The sequence below is a fragment of the Hoplias malabaricus genome, chromosome X2 (assembly GCF_029633855.1).
Source record: "Hoplias malabaricus isolate fHopMal1 chromosome X2, fHopMal1.hap1, whole genome shotgun sequence".
Classification (NCBI taxonomy): Eukaryota; Metazoa; Chordata; class Actinopteri; order Characiformes; family Erythrinidae; genus Hoplias; species Hoplias malabaricus.
In genome coordinates this window covers 27,578,028-27,592,087 of record NC_089819.1, presented here as the reverse complement: position 1 = coordinate 27,592,087, position 14,060 = coordinate 27,578,028, and the positions used below count along the sequence as shown (strand labels likewise).

Here is a 14,060-nt window from a genome sequence, read left to right as displayed (position 1 = left end):
ACGCACCGCTCCACCTTAAAAGATACAGTCGCTTCTTACTCACACGCACCGCTCCACATTAAAAGATACAGTCGCTTCTTACTCACCCGCATCGCTTCACCTTAAAAGATACAGTCACTTCTTACTCACACGCACCGCTCCACATTAAAAGATACGGTCGCTTCTTACTCACACGCACCGCTCCACCTTAAAAGATACAGTCGCTTCTTTCTCACCCACATCGCTCCACCTTAAAAAGATACAGTCGCTTCTTACTCACACACACCGCTCCACCTTAAAAAGATACAGTCGCTTCTTACTCACACACACCGCTCCACATTAAAAGATACAGTCGCTTCTTACTCACACACACCGCTCCACCTTAAAAGATACAGTCGCTTCTTACTCACACACACCGCTCCACCTTAAAGAGATACAGTCGCTTCTTACTCACACACAGCGCTCCACCTTAAAAATATACAGTCACTTCTTACTCACACACACGGCTCCACATTAAAAGATACAGTCGCTTCTTACTCACACACACCGCTCCACATTAAAAGATACAGTCGCTTCTTACTCACACACACCGCTCCACCTTAAAAGGTACAGTCGCTTCTTACTCACCCACACCGCTCCACCTTAAAAGATACAGTCGCTTCTTACTCACACACACCGCTCCACCTTAAAAGATACAGTCACTTCTTACTCACACACACCGCTCCACCTTAAAAGATACAGTCGCTTCTTACTCACCCGCATCGCTCCACCTTAAAAGATACAGTCGCTTCTTACTCACACACACACCGCTCCACATTAAAAGATACAGTCGCTTCTTACTCACACGCACCGCTCCACCTTAAAAGATACAGTCGCTTCTTATTCACACGCACCGCTCCACTTTAAAAGATACAGTCGCTTCTTACTCACCCACATCGCTCCACCTTAAAAGAAAGAAGTAAAACTGTACCTTAGAAAATACAGTCACTTCTTACTCACACGCACCGCTCCACCTTAAAAGATACAGTCGCTTCTTTCTCACCCACATCGCTCCACCTTAAAAAGATACAGTCGCTTCTTACTCACACACACCGCTCCACCTTAAAAAGATACAGTCGCTTCTTACTCACACACACCGCTCCACATTAAAAGATACAGTCGCTTCTTACTCACACACACCGCTCCACATTAAAAGATACAGTCGCTTCTTACTCACACACACCTCTCCACATTAAAAGATACAGTCGCTTCTTACTCACACACACCGCTCCACCTTAAAAGATACAGTCGCTTCTTACTCACACACACCGCTCCACCTTAAAAGGTACAGTCGCTTCTTACTCACCCACATCGCTCCACATTAAAAGGTACAGTCGCTTCTTACTCACACACACCGCTCCACCTTAAAAGATACAGTCGCTTCTTACTCACACACACCGCTCCAGCTTAAAAGATACAGTCGCTTCTTACTCACACGCACCGCTCCACCTTAAAAGATACAGTCGCTTCTTACTCACACACACCGCTCCACCTTAAAAGATACAGTCGCTTCTTACTCACACACACCGCTCCACCTTAAAAGATACAGTCGCTTCTTACTCACACACACACCGCTCCACATTAAAAGGTACAGTCGCTTCTTACTCACACACACCGCTCCACATTAAAAGATACAGTCGCTTCTTATTCACACACACCGCTCCACCTTAAAGAGATACAGTCGCTTCTTACTCACACACAGCGCTCCACCTTAAAAAGATACAGTCACTTCTTACTCACACACACCGCTCCACATTAAAAAATACAGTCCCTTCTTACTCACACACACCTCTCCACATTAAAAGATACAGTCGCTTCTTACTCACACACACCGCTCCACATTAAAAGATACAGTCGCTTCTTACTCACACACACCGCTCCACATTAAAAGATACAGTCGCTTCTTACTCACACACACCGCTCCACATTAAAAGATACAGTCGCTTCTTACTCACCCGCATCGCTCCACCTTAAAAGATACAGTCGCTTCTTACTCACACACACCGCTCCACCTTAAAAGATACAGTCGCTTCTTGTCCTGCTGGAACACACCCCCTCAGTTGGACCAAACAATTGGCAGCATTTAACATACTCCTAAAAAGGTTCTTCAAAACAGTATTTCTGTATAGAACCGCAAACACTCAAAAGCATTACCCTGTCTTTCGTTAGTCCTGTTTTATTTCGATGCTGTTTTGTTGTTGAAATGAGGGATTACTGCACTAAGCTGTTGTTTATTAGGTGTTCCTGTGTTTATTAGGTGTTCCTAAAGATAAAATGACTGATTGATAATGAGAGATCTTTCTGTGTTTGCAGGTGTTTGAGATTGTGTTGAGCAGAGGCTACTCAGAGTCCAACTTCCGAGAGGATCTGAAGACCCTGTATATAAAACTAGGCATCGAGAACAAGAGAACCGTGTTCCTGTTCACTGACGCTCATGTAGCAGAGGAGGGATTTCTGGAGCTCATTAACAACATGCTCACCTCAGGTAAAAGACACTCGCAACTCGTGAAGGGGAAACTCCAACCCTAAGAATGAAGAATGAAGTGTTTACTGAAGATGAATGAACAAATTAATTAATGTAATTAATTTCACCCCTGTTCACCCCGACCCCAAGCGCACAGCAGTGTTGTCCCCCTGTGTAAACAGCCCTGTTCAGAACGCCCGCTTTCAGCACCTGTTCCTTTAAATGATAATGAGCCGCTCGCTGTTCACCCCGACCCCGAGCACACAGCAGTGAGGAGCGAGGAGCAGAAGCTCTGGTTTTTAGCCGTTTTCACTCTGTTCTCTTTCTTCTCCGTTTTTACTCAGTGCTCTTATTTCTCCGCGCTCATTGTGTCTCTTTTGCTGAGTTTAACCTCGTCTTTGCGCTCTCACATAAACACGGGTCCAGCGCTGTGATTGGACAGACTCAGACGAGGGGGCGGGGCCATTCTAAAGTCTTTGCACTTGACGTCAGAAGCGGAGCAGAATCAGAACGACTCGTTTTATCCTGTGTTTCTGACTCAGGCAGCGCACAGTAAACTGACTGGGGTCTTGTTTCACAGTGTGTGGGTTGGTGGACTCCAGATTCACACTTGTGAACATGCATCGAACACCAGATTCTCTTTAAGGAATAAGGAGTAAAAATGGTACTGTTTGTGTGTGTGTGTGTGTGTGTGTGTGTGTGTGTGTGCTTGAGCAGGAATGGTTCCAGCACTGTTCCCTGACGATGAGAAGGACTCCATCCTGAATCAGCTCCGGGACGAGGCTCTGAAGATGGGCTCAGGACCCTCCAAAGAGAGTGTGTGGCAGTACTTTGTGAACAAGAGCTCCTGCAACCTGCACATCGTCCTGGGCATGTCTCCTGTGGGGGACGTCCTCAGGACCCGCTGCAGGAACTTCCCAGGTAACACAGGACAAACAGCAGCTGCTTTAAAATACAGAGCAACCAAGACCTCCACTGCTTTGCTCCAGTTTTTAAATAGGAAACATCTTGAGTTTATAAGATACACTCTGATCAGCCATAACATTAAAGCCACCTCCTTGTTTCTACACGGACACCTCTCTCAGGACCCCCACAGAGCAGGTGTGATGTGGTGGTGGATCATTCTCAGCGCTGCAGTGACACTGACGTGGTGGTGGTGTGTTAGTGTGTGTTGTGCTGGTGTAGAGTGGATCAGACACAGCAGTGCTGCTGGAGTTTTTAAACCCTGTGTCCACTCTCTGTCCACTCTGTGAGACACTCCTCCCTCGTTGGTCCACCTTGTAGATGTAGAGTCAGAGACAGTAGCTCATCTGTCGCTGCACAGTGTGTGTCGCTCATCCTCTAGTCCTTCATCAGTGACACAGGACGCTGTCGGCTGGATGTTTTTGGTCGGTGTACTGTTCTCGGTCCAGACACTGAGGGGTTTAAAAACTCCAGCAGCACTGCTGTGTCTGATCCACTCGCACCAGCACAACACACACTAACACACCACCACCACGTCAGTGTCACTGCAGCGCTGAGAATGATCCACCACCACATCACACCTGCTCTGTGGGGTAGTCACTTGAATGATTTGACCACATCAGTGCTGTTCTTTAACTGTCTGTATATGTGTGTGTGTTTATGTGTGTGTATGTGTATGTGTGTGTGTGTTTTTCAGGGCTTGTGAATAACACTGGTATCGACTGGTTCCTACCCTGGCCTCTTCAGGCTTTACGTGCCGTGGCTCAGTCCTTCTTAGGTACGTCTTTATTGTCTGTAGGGCTTCACACGTTCAGAGGAGAGTGTTTTGTTTTTCTCTTGTAGAATTTGTTGGTTAACCCCATGATCTTGGTGCACACCATTTTCAGTTTTATATAAATCCTCAGCAAATCGCCAAAGTTTAGACCTGATCCACACATCACAACAGCCTTCAGAACATCATCTGTCCAAACACCATGGTCATCAACATCGGTCTCAGCCTCTACTCCCCGCGACCCGCGTCCGATCAATCTGCCGATGGTAAATCAGTCTGGAGAAGTGGGTGTGTTCACTGCGCCCTTCTCAGCCAATGATAATTAAGAGAAGAAAGTCAGTAGCAGTGTCATTGGTTTAAATACATCACCTCTTCTGATTGGCTGAGGACTCATGGCAGTAAAATTGCGCTGAAAGGTTTGTGAGTGCTGTAAATCTGAGTGAGCAGCACAGATCTTACTGTGAGGACATTCATTTTGCACAAGAGCAAAGAAAGAGCGAGTAGTGCTCTCAGTTTTTTAAAAATGTGCTCTTCATGTTTGCTGATAACATAACGATTACTATGTCATGCCTTTGCCCTGTCTACTGTGTTCCTGCTCTGTCTGTATCTCCCTTGTTTACTGTCATGCTTTGCCTCTCTGTTCTTTGATTTCAACCCTTGTTTTGTGCTTTGTCTTGTTCCCACCATGTGCTGTTTATGTCAACCATGTGATCTCCTGCCACACCTCCTCCTGTGTCATGTAACTCTTGTTCCCAGGTGTTTTTGTATTCCCCTGTAGTTTATAAGCCCTGTCCCGAGTCTAAGTGTTTGTCCACCATTTACATTCCTCTCTCTCTCTGTCCAGGTCTCTGTGTTTGTTTTATGTAGTAATTCAGAGTTTTTGTTTAGGTCTCTCCTTAGTGTCTAGGGCTGTAGATGTCTGTCTTGTTTCTTCAGATTGTCTTGTGTGGTCTAGGTCCTTGGTCTCCTTTTATTCGGTTATATGAGTTTCTTTTCTTGTTAATCTTAGCCTTCAGGTCTGTGTCTAGTGATTTGTTATGAGGTTTCACGTTGTTTTGATTAGTTTATCATTGTGTCAGGATCGCGGGGCGGACTGATGGAGGCAGACACACTCGCTAAAACACAGTGACTTTATTGAAACACACGATAACCAAACAGAAAGAGACTAGCACAACAGACAGAATTCTTAAACAAAGAAAGACTGAGACAGAGACTTGGACAGAAGGACAATACATGGAGTGAACTAAACTGAGATACAGATACAGACAAACCTGGACTGAGATAGCTAAACAGACAGAGAACTAGAAACAGACTGAGACTAGACAGAGAGCTGAACAGAGAACTAAACAGACACCTGGACAAGGAGAACTAAACAGACAACCAAGACAGAAAGCTAAAGCAGAGTAAACTTAAACACAGAGATAAAGAGAGTAAACTTGAACACAGGCCTAAACAGAGAAAAGACACAAAGAGACATGAGACAAGAGAGATACAAAGACTGACTTGGTGGGCATGAAAAACAGACAGACAGACCGGAGAGCACGAAAACGAAGGTGGAGAGAAACAGACAAACTAAAGCGCAAACCAATGACAGAGGAAATAAATGACCGACAAGGGAACGTAAATACATCACGCAGACAAGAGACACCTGGAACAGATAACGAGGGGGCCGGATTACAAATGAACTGACAAGGAGGAAAAAGGGCGGAGACACAAACAATAAGAAACACGACCATGTGTTAAGAGAGCACATGGCAGGGAAAGCAGACACGACAGGACAAGGGCGTGACACATTGTTTGTTTCTATTGTGTCCTTTTAATTAAATAAAACCTTCCCTACGTTTACCTCTGTCTCCCCGGGAGCTTCTTCAGTCCTGCACTGGTTTTCACTCCAGTGGATCATCCTCTTTTCTCTAATGAGAGAGCTGAGCCTGTACTACACCCCAGTGTTGATTGTACAGGTGTTGTACAGGTACATTACAGTTGTGTTTGTTGCAGGGGAGAGTCGTATGATTCCTGAGGCTCACACAGAGGCAGTGATAGGTCACGTGTGCGCGGTGCACGGCTCTGTGGAAGAGTACAGCAAACTGTTCCAGCAGAAGCTCCGCCGCAGCAACTACGTCACGCCCAAAAACTACCTGGACTTCATCAACACCTACTCCCACCTGCTGGAGGACAAGGACAAGTACATCCTCTGTGAGGACTTCAGCGTGAGGCTTTTATTAGGTCCACAAATGTGTGTAATTGTTATTCAGTGTTCAAACATTCTCCCGCTCATTTGTCATTTTGTGGGAGCTGTTGCATAATATTAAAAGTAATAGCTACATTCACGATTGCTAGCGTCTAAAGCCTCATCTGTAAATCCTCTGAACCAAACCCCACACAGACTTTTGGACACAGTATTGTCTCCATCCTTTTATTTCACAATGCTTCTAACATGTCACTGGGAAGCTGAACATGCTCGGAGGAGAACACTAACTGTCCAGGGAACTGTCTGGCATGATGCTGACTGATAGGGGGAGACGGAGATCAAGATGTGCCCATGTGTGCTCTCATAAACTCTAGGCCTAACAGTGTATCTGCGTTTGAATGTGTTTACACTGTGTGTGTGTGTGTGTGTGTTTTATAGCTCAGTGTAAGCGTTTGGAGGGAGGTTTGGATAAGCTGGAGGAGGCCAGTGTACAGCTGGCTGAGCTGAACACTAAGCTGGCGGAGCAGAAGGTGGTGCTGGCGGAGAAGTCATCAGCCTGTGAGAGTCTGCTGCAGGAGATCTCCACCAACACTGCAGTGGGTCAGTGAACACACTCCCTGTCTCTTTCCTCATACTTTCAGTTCATCTTAGTTCAGAACATCAGGTTCTGGAAACAGCTAGGGCTGTTTCCTTTATTTAAATAAGTACAGATTATAATCCACTATTGATCGGCAACGTGTACAGTGTTTACATTCTAACAGTGAAGTGGAGTGATAATGATCTGCAGTGTGTGGAGTATCTACAGGGTAAACTGAGATGATGATGATGATGTTGAAGATGTCGATGGTGATGACTGATCTGTTTTCCTCCTGAAGCGGAGGAGAAGAAAGCTCTGGCAGAGGACAAGGCGACGGAGATCGAGGAGCAGAATAAAGTGATTGCGGTGGAGAAGATGGACGCTGAGAGCTCTCTGGCCGAGGCGCTCCCTGCTCTGGAGGCCGCTCGCATCGCCCTCCAGGACCTGGACAAGTCCGACGTCACGGAGATCAGGTAAATCTGACCCACCTGAACTCGGACTGAGACTTCTCCCATTGACTTGTACCATCAGAAATCTGTTACTCGTGTTCACCACGTCCTCTGCGTCCTCTACAACCTCTGTGTCAACTGCTACCACTGTGCCCACTACGTCCTTTACTTCCACTGCATCCTCTACATCCACTATGACCTCTATGTTCACTGCGTACTCAACATCCTCTACTTCCACTGCATCCTCTACATCCACTATGTCCTCTACATCCACTATGTCCTCCATGTCCACTGCGTACTCAACATCCTCTACGTCCACTGCATCCACTGCATCCTCTACATCCACTATGTCCTCCATGTCCACTGTGTTCACTGCATCCTCTACTTCCACCATGTCCTCTACATTCACTATGTCCACTACATCCTCTACGTCCGTGTCAACTATGTCCTCTACTTCCACTGTGTACGTTGTGTCCACTACATCCTCTATGTCCACTGCGTCCTCTATGTGCACTGCGTCCACAGTCATCCATCAATCTCATAAATAAGTAATAGATGTGAATTAGAAGCTTATTATGATAAAATAAGTTAACCCATCCACTGCTGTGAACAAAATCACACAAACACACACACACACATACACACTTCCATTCTTTTTGTGGAGATTTACCATTAATAGTACCTTAAGCCTTCTAACATGTCCCACATTAAAAAGGTTTACCCCCAGCTGGTCCCCACAAGGAAGACAAGCCTTTTAATTGCGAGAAAGAGAGAAATAGAAGGGAGTTGTGCTTGTGTTGCATCATGGGACAGTCTTAGTGATATACCACAAATTCTGCCAGATTAAGGTATCTCAGTTGGTAACATATTTAAGGTGTCTCAGAATGGGCAGTGCACACACTGTGATGTAAAATGTTCTCTATGTAGACAGCTCACTAGGTTTCGGGACAGGCCCATAGTCTCAATATTCCCTCAATGTCACACAGTGCCCTCAATGTCAAACAGTTTAACACTCCGAAGAAGAGCCACATCGACCTTCAGACGCCCGCACTAACCAGCACCGTGAGCAGAGGGATGGGGGAGATTAAGGGCCCTAAGCCTTGGACGACAGAAGCATCGACGCATGGGGACAGGGCCAAAGCTTAGATCGCTGACCACTGCTTTCTTTGACTGGACACTGTGAGAGTTTTCTGTTTCCTCTGACGTACAGATCCTTCGCCAAGCCGCCGAAGCAGGTGCAGGTGGTGTGTGAGTGTATCCTGGTCATGCGCGGATACAAGGAGATCAGCTGGAAGACGGCCAAAGGCATGATGTCCGAGGCCAATTTCCTGCGCTCGCTCATGGAGATGGACTGTGACTCCATCAGCTCTGGCCAGGTCAAGACTGTCCGAGGTGAGGAGCAGTGTTGTATATTCTCTATCTTACACGTACTGTACATAATAAACATCTCTCTGGTTTATACATGTGTTAGTGTGTGTTGTGCTGGTGTAGAGTGGATCAGACACAGCAGTGTTGCTGGAGTTTTTAAACCCTGTGTCCACTCTTTGTCCACTCTGTGAGACATTGGTCCACCTTGTAGACCTTGTAGACTCCTCCCTCATTGGTCCACCTTGTAGATGTAAAGTCAGAGACAGTAGCTCATCTGTCGCTGCACAGTGTGTGTCGCTCGTCCTCTAGTCCTTCATCAGTGACACAGGACGCTGTCGGCTGGATGTTTTTGGTCGGTGGACTGTTATCAGTCCAGACACTGAGGGGTTAAAAACTCCAGCAGCACTGCTGTGTCTGATCCACTCTACACCAGCACAACACACACTAACACAGCACCACCACGTCAGTGTCACTGCAGCGCTGAGGATGACCCACACTGAGCCAGTCCTTCTTTAACCCTCTGCTCTTATGTTTTCCTCTCTCAGGTTTCCTGAAGAACCTTAACACGACGTTCGACGAGATGCAGGCCATCAGTAAAGCCGGCTCAGGGATGCTGAAGTTTGTGGAGGCTGTAATGGGCTACTGTGACGTGGCCAGAGAGATCAAACCCAAGAGAGAGAAGGTCAGACTCCTCTGTGGAAACGAGGGATGCTCTGATATTTCTGGACTCATGCAATAAGCCATGGCTAACACTGTACCGCGGCCTACACTGACTTGCAACTCACAGATTCAGGAGGCTTTAGGGATGGTGTAACATAGTGGGCTTAATCGAGTGGGGGATCAAAGCCCTGTCTGCTGGGAGAGCAGTCTATAAATACAGCAGTGGACGTCTTACTGTCTCTTGACAGGTCTCTTAATGCTCTGTCACTTGCTGGTACCACTTTAAAATAAGACATCATAAAGCCTGGCTATTAATTACGTTGTAAACAACTTAAAAGTCATTAATAATCATTTGTAACAGAGATGGTAAGGGAAACAGTGTCCTCGTTTTTGTCTAAAAATGTGGAGGTGTAGAATAAGCTCAGAGCTGATAATGTGTGGGAGTTCAGTGTTTTCACCTGTTAATGCACACACCGTGTTATCATCAGGGACCAAAAAGACACTCTGTTGGTGGTAATCTGGTGATTAAATGGTTAAATATTAACAGTTATGTGATAAAATGGACAGGGTTAATGCCGACTGATGGAGGACACAAAGTGAGGTCAGTATCTGGCAAGGTCTGAGGTTTAAGAGTGTAGATGGAGGTGGGCTCACTATTTGGCAAACAACAGGTCGCTGTTGCCCTCTGTGTGTGTGATTCAACAGACTGTTAATGCGTTTTAATGCAGTAACAGACAGATGGATGGCTTTAAGAGTGTGGTCTTATTCTGAAGTAACTAACACTGTAGACAGTGAATGTGCGACTCCACAGTAGAGCGGCAGCTGTTGGTAAACACTGCTTGTTTGCAGGTGGCCAGGCTGGAAAAGAACTTCTTCCAGAGCAAGCGAGAGCTGGAGCGAATCCAGAGCGAGCTGACGGCCATCCAGAAGGAGCTGGGGGCTCTGGGAGACAAGTACAGCGCCGCCATGAGTGAGAAACTGCTACTGCAAGAGGAGGCCGAGGTCATGGAGCGCAGACTTGTCGCCGCGGATAAACTCATCTCAGGCCTTGGATCAGAGAACCAGCGGTTAGTGTCCAGCAGAGATATGAGAAAAAGAGGGGCAGTGGGGGGGTTTGAGTGGAGGTCTCAGTAATGTCTCACGCTGTGCTCAGTGGTGAGATAATAACACTCCTGTTTACCTGCAGTGGAACTAACGACAGCTCCACCTTTTCTCAGCAGCGCTCACAACCTGCTCAGTTCTGATGCCGGACATAGCATCCACATTTTGATCCAGACACAGGTGTCTCACGTACCTTTTCTGTCTCACGCTGTTTCTCCTGAGGCGCTTTAGGAGCATTGAGCAGCGTTTGAGCAGTGAGATCCTCCTGTGGGTGATAGCGAGGGCTGGATCATGGTTTGACTCTGCAGTGAAGGAACGTGGTTGTTTTATCTCCGCAGCTGGACGGAGGATCTGCAGGAACTGAAGAAGAGACGAGTGCGTCTCCTGGGAGATTGTCTCATCAGCGCAGCGTTCCTGAGCTACGAAGGAGCCTTCAGCTGGGACTTCCGTAACGAGATGGTGTACGAGGTGTGGCAGAGAGACGTTCTGGAGAGAGGGATCCCTCTCAGCCAACCCTTCCGCATCGAGAGTCTGCTCACGGACGAGGTGGAGATCAGCAGGTACCAGCGTGTGTGTGTGTGTGTGTGTGTGTTCCTACTACATATGTCAGTGGTTTATAGGGATGTCACAATACCAGAAATGTATAATGTTTAAGGCAGTACCAATACCAATAAAATTTCACGATTCTTGATACCTATTTCGATACCATGACAAAAAATAAACCAATGAAACGAAGCCAGACCTCCCCAGCCACCGCCTCCAGCTCCTCCGGGGGTATACCGAGGCGTTCCCAGGCCAGTTGAGACATGTAGTCTCTCCAGCGTGTTCTTGGTCTGCCCCGGGGCCTGCTCCCAGTTGGACATGCCCGGAACACCTCACCAGGAAGGCGTCCAGGAGGCATCTGAACCACCTCAACTGGCTCCTCTCGACGTGGAGGAGCAGCGGCTCCACTCCGAGTCTCTCCCGGACGTCCGAGCTCCTAACCCTGTCTCTAAGGGAGAGTCCAGACGCCCTGCGGCCGAATGCGTTCTGCTGAAGAATGGTCCTGTGTTTGTCCCTCCTCCTTTGATGTGCATCACCATAACTTGGCCCCTGATTGGTCCACAGACTTGATTGACGTGTCATTGGAACGCTGAGAGCCTCAGCTACACAGGGTCATGAGGATCACTAACAAACCGTTTGATGGAGAAGAATCAAACGTGATCTCGTTTTGAAGAGAACAGCCAGGCTCCTTTGTGTGTGAGTCACTTCTGGGATCTTCAGGCTTCGTGAAGCAGTGGGTTTCTTTGGTCATTGGACTCAAACACTAACTAATTTCCATACGTATCTTTTTTTATTTTCCAACCAGTCGCAGCAGAAACCCTGGGTATCTCTGGTGCCACAGGAAACAAGAGCAGCATCATTTTCACAGTTGTGGTACCCACTTGGTCCTGAAGTATCGGTTCTTGTGAAGTATCTCTACGAGTTTATCATTATTATTCTTTATTATTAACTGATTAACAATGGCCCTATCATCGGGAGGTCACCAGATCCTGTGTGATGCTTCTTTGAGTGCCGAGTCCAGACTAAGGCTGGTAGCTTTAGTTGGTTTTGTCTATGTTTTGTGATGTTTATGGCAGGAGTACCACTCATAAAAGAATAGATATCATATTTTACTTTATTTTTAATTAGTCTACAGTTCCTTCGCTAACTAGGAAGGTCACACGACACTGGGAATGAATCTGGGAGCACATGCTTCTTCAGTGACACGTGAAGCCCCCTACTGCTTCTTTTCAAACTGCTGCTACTCAAATACTAGCTCAACATGGATCCACAAATCTGTTAAACCAACTGGACTAGAACTGTGCTTTTGATGGGGAGAGGGAGAGCAAGACTGTGCCTCTTAGGAAATCCAGCCTTGGATGAATGAGGCATTCTCAGGGTTTGAGTGGGAGATATTCTGCATCAGTCAGGAGCCCCCTGCTAAACAGGCTACACTCAGATAAAAGTTCATTACTACATTATTGTCACTAAAGGTACAAACAGCAGTGGTGTTAGAGTCCAGTTGTGTTCCCTAAAGCTTCATTACATTCTCTTCTCCAGAAGGAGAGGGGGATCTCTGTAATCTTTCATTATACAACTGTGGAGAATAAAATAACACAATAAAAGTCCTGGAGATGAAACGGGGCGAATGTAATCAACACAACTTTATCATCTACTGTGAATATAGAGTAAGGTACAGGTCTGTTCCCTGATTAAAGGTACTGAATATGTTCCCCTGAAGGTACCACCACAGAGACAGTTTTTGTGTCTCCCGGGGAATAGTTTGGGGGTCAGTGGCCGTGCTCAAGTGCACTTCAGCCATGAATGAATTGTCTCTTGCTGGTCCTCGCTCCTCTAACCTCAAGGCCACGGCCGCCCCAGGTGTTGGAGTATTTCAGAATCCAGAACGATGAGGACGCAGTGGACCTTAAATCAAGGGTGACCTGAGTGTGATGTCAGTGATGTGATATTGACTGTAAACACACACAGGATCACTCTGGTCTGGTACGGTGCTCAGGCACGGTACAAGTCGACTGGCCCAAGTGTGAGTACACCTCTAAAATGTGAGAGTTGCTGATCCAAACATCTCCGTGTATGTGTTGCTCTAGATGGGGATCTGAAGGTCTCCCTCCTGATGAGTTGTCGGTACAGAACGGCATCCTGACCACCAGAGCCAGCCGCTTCCCCATGTGCATCGACCCCCAGCAACAAGCTCTAAACTGGATCAAGAAGAGGGAGGAGAAGAACAACCTGAAGGTCTGAGATCACTGTCTAATTGTAGAACTACACCGTGCTTGTGTGTGGTCAGTGGAGCTGAACCAATGGGCAGTGAGTGTAAAAGTAAGGAGGTGGTTGTAATGTTTGGGCTGATCCCTGTATGTATTTAATGGTCTGATTGTATTTACAGATTTCCTCCTTCAATGACCCAGACTTCCTGAAGCAGCTGGAGATGGCCATTAAATACGGCTTCCCCTTCCTCTTTCAAGATGTGGACGAATACATCGACCCGGTCATCGATAACGTCCTGGAGAAAAATGTTAAAGGAGCCGAGGGTCGGCAGGTCATAGTCCTCGGAGACAAAGAGGTCGACTACAACCCAAACTTCAGACTGTACCTCAACACCAAGCTCTCCAACCCTAGATACTCTCCGGCCGTGTTCGGCAAAGCCATGGTCATCAACTACACCGGTGAGGGGCAGGGAACCTGACAGTAGTCATGGGTTTGATGGGAAAATCTTCCTGATCTGAAAGGCTGAGGGTCTTGGGTTACGTCGGGTCTGTTGTCGTTCGTGGAAATACCGTTCTAACTTTAAAATCTGTCGTGAAACCTTAGAGATAACAGTCAGACTCAAATGTACTGTGATTCCTTCACAACACAGAGGACACTATGCTACATTAAGCATAAATACAGTAAATAAAAACAATAGACTATATACCATAACTACATTAAACACTAAGCATAGTATATGTCCTTAA

At 46.8% G+C, this 14,060-nt stretch overlaps 1 protein-coding gene across 1 annotated transcript in view; it reads left to right on the top strand.

The window, feature by feature from the left end:
• The window catches only part of LOC136676266 (dynein axonemal heavy chain 10-like), a 133,516-nt gene that overhangs the window by 82,608 nt on the left and 36,848 nt on the right, over window positions 1–14,060 (top strand). The window contains exons 51-62 of the mRNA XM_066653128.1: window positions 2,332–2,503; window positions 3,200–3,403; window positions 4,143–4,223; window positions 6,216–6,413; window positions 6,847–7,008; window positions 7,284–7,458; window positions 8,645–8,826; window positions 9,348–9,484; window positions 10,312–10,529; window positions 10,902–11,123; window positions 13,194–13,341; window positions 13,493–13,772. Coding sequence (XP_066509225.1) covers window positions 2,332–2,503; window positions 3,200–3,403; window positions 4,143–4,223; window positions 6,216–6,413; window positions 6,847–7,008; window positions 7,284–7,458; window positions 8,645–8,826; window positions 9,348–9,484; window positions 10,312–10,529; window positions 10,902–11,123; window positions 13,194–13,341; window positions 13,493–13,772 — 2,179 coding nt within the window. The remainder of the gene's footprint in view (window positions 1–2,331; window positions 2,504–3,199; window positions 3,404–4,142; window positions 4,224–6,215; window positions 6,414–6,846; window positions 7,009–7,283; window positions 7,459–8,644; window positions 8,827–9,347; window positions 9,485–10,311; window positions 10,530–10,901; window positions 11,124–13,193; window positions 13,342–13,492; window positions 13,773–14,060) is intronic.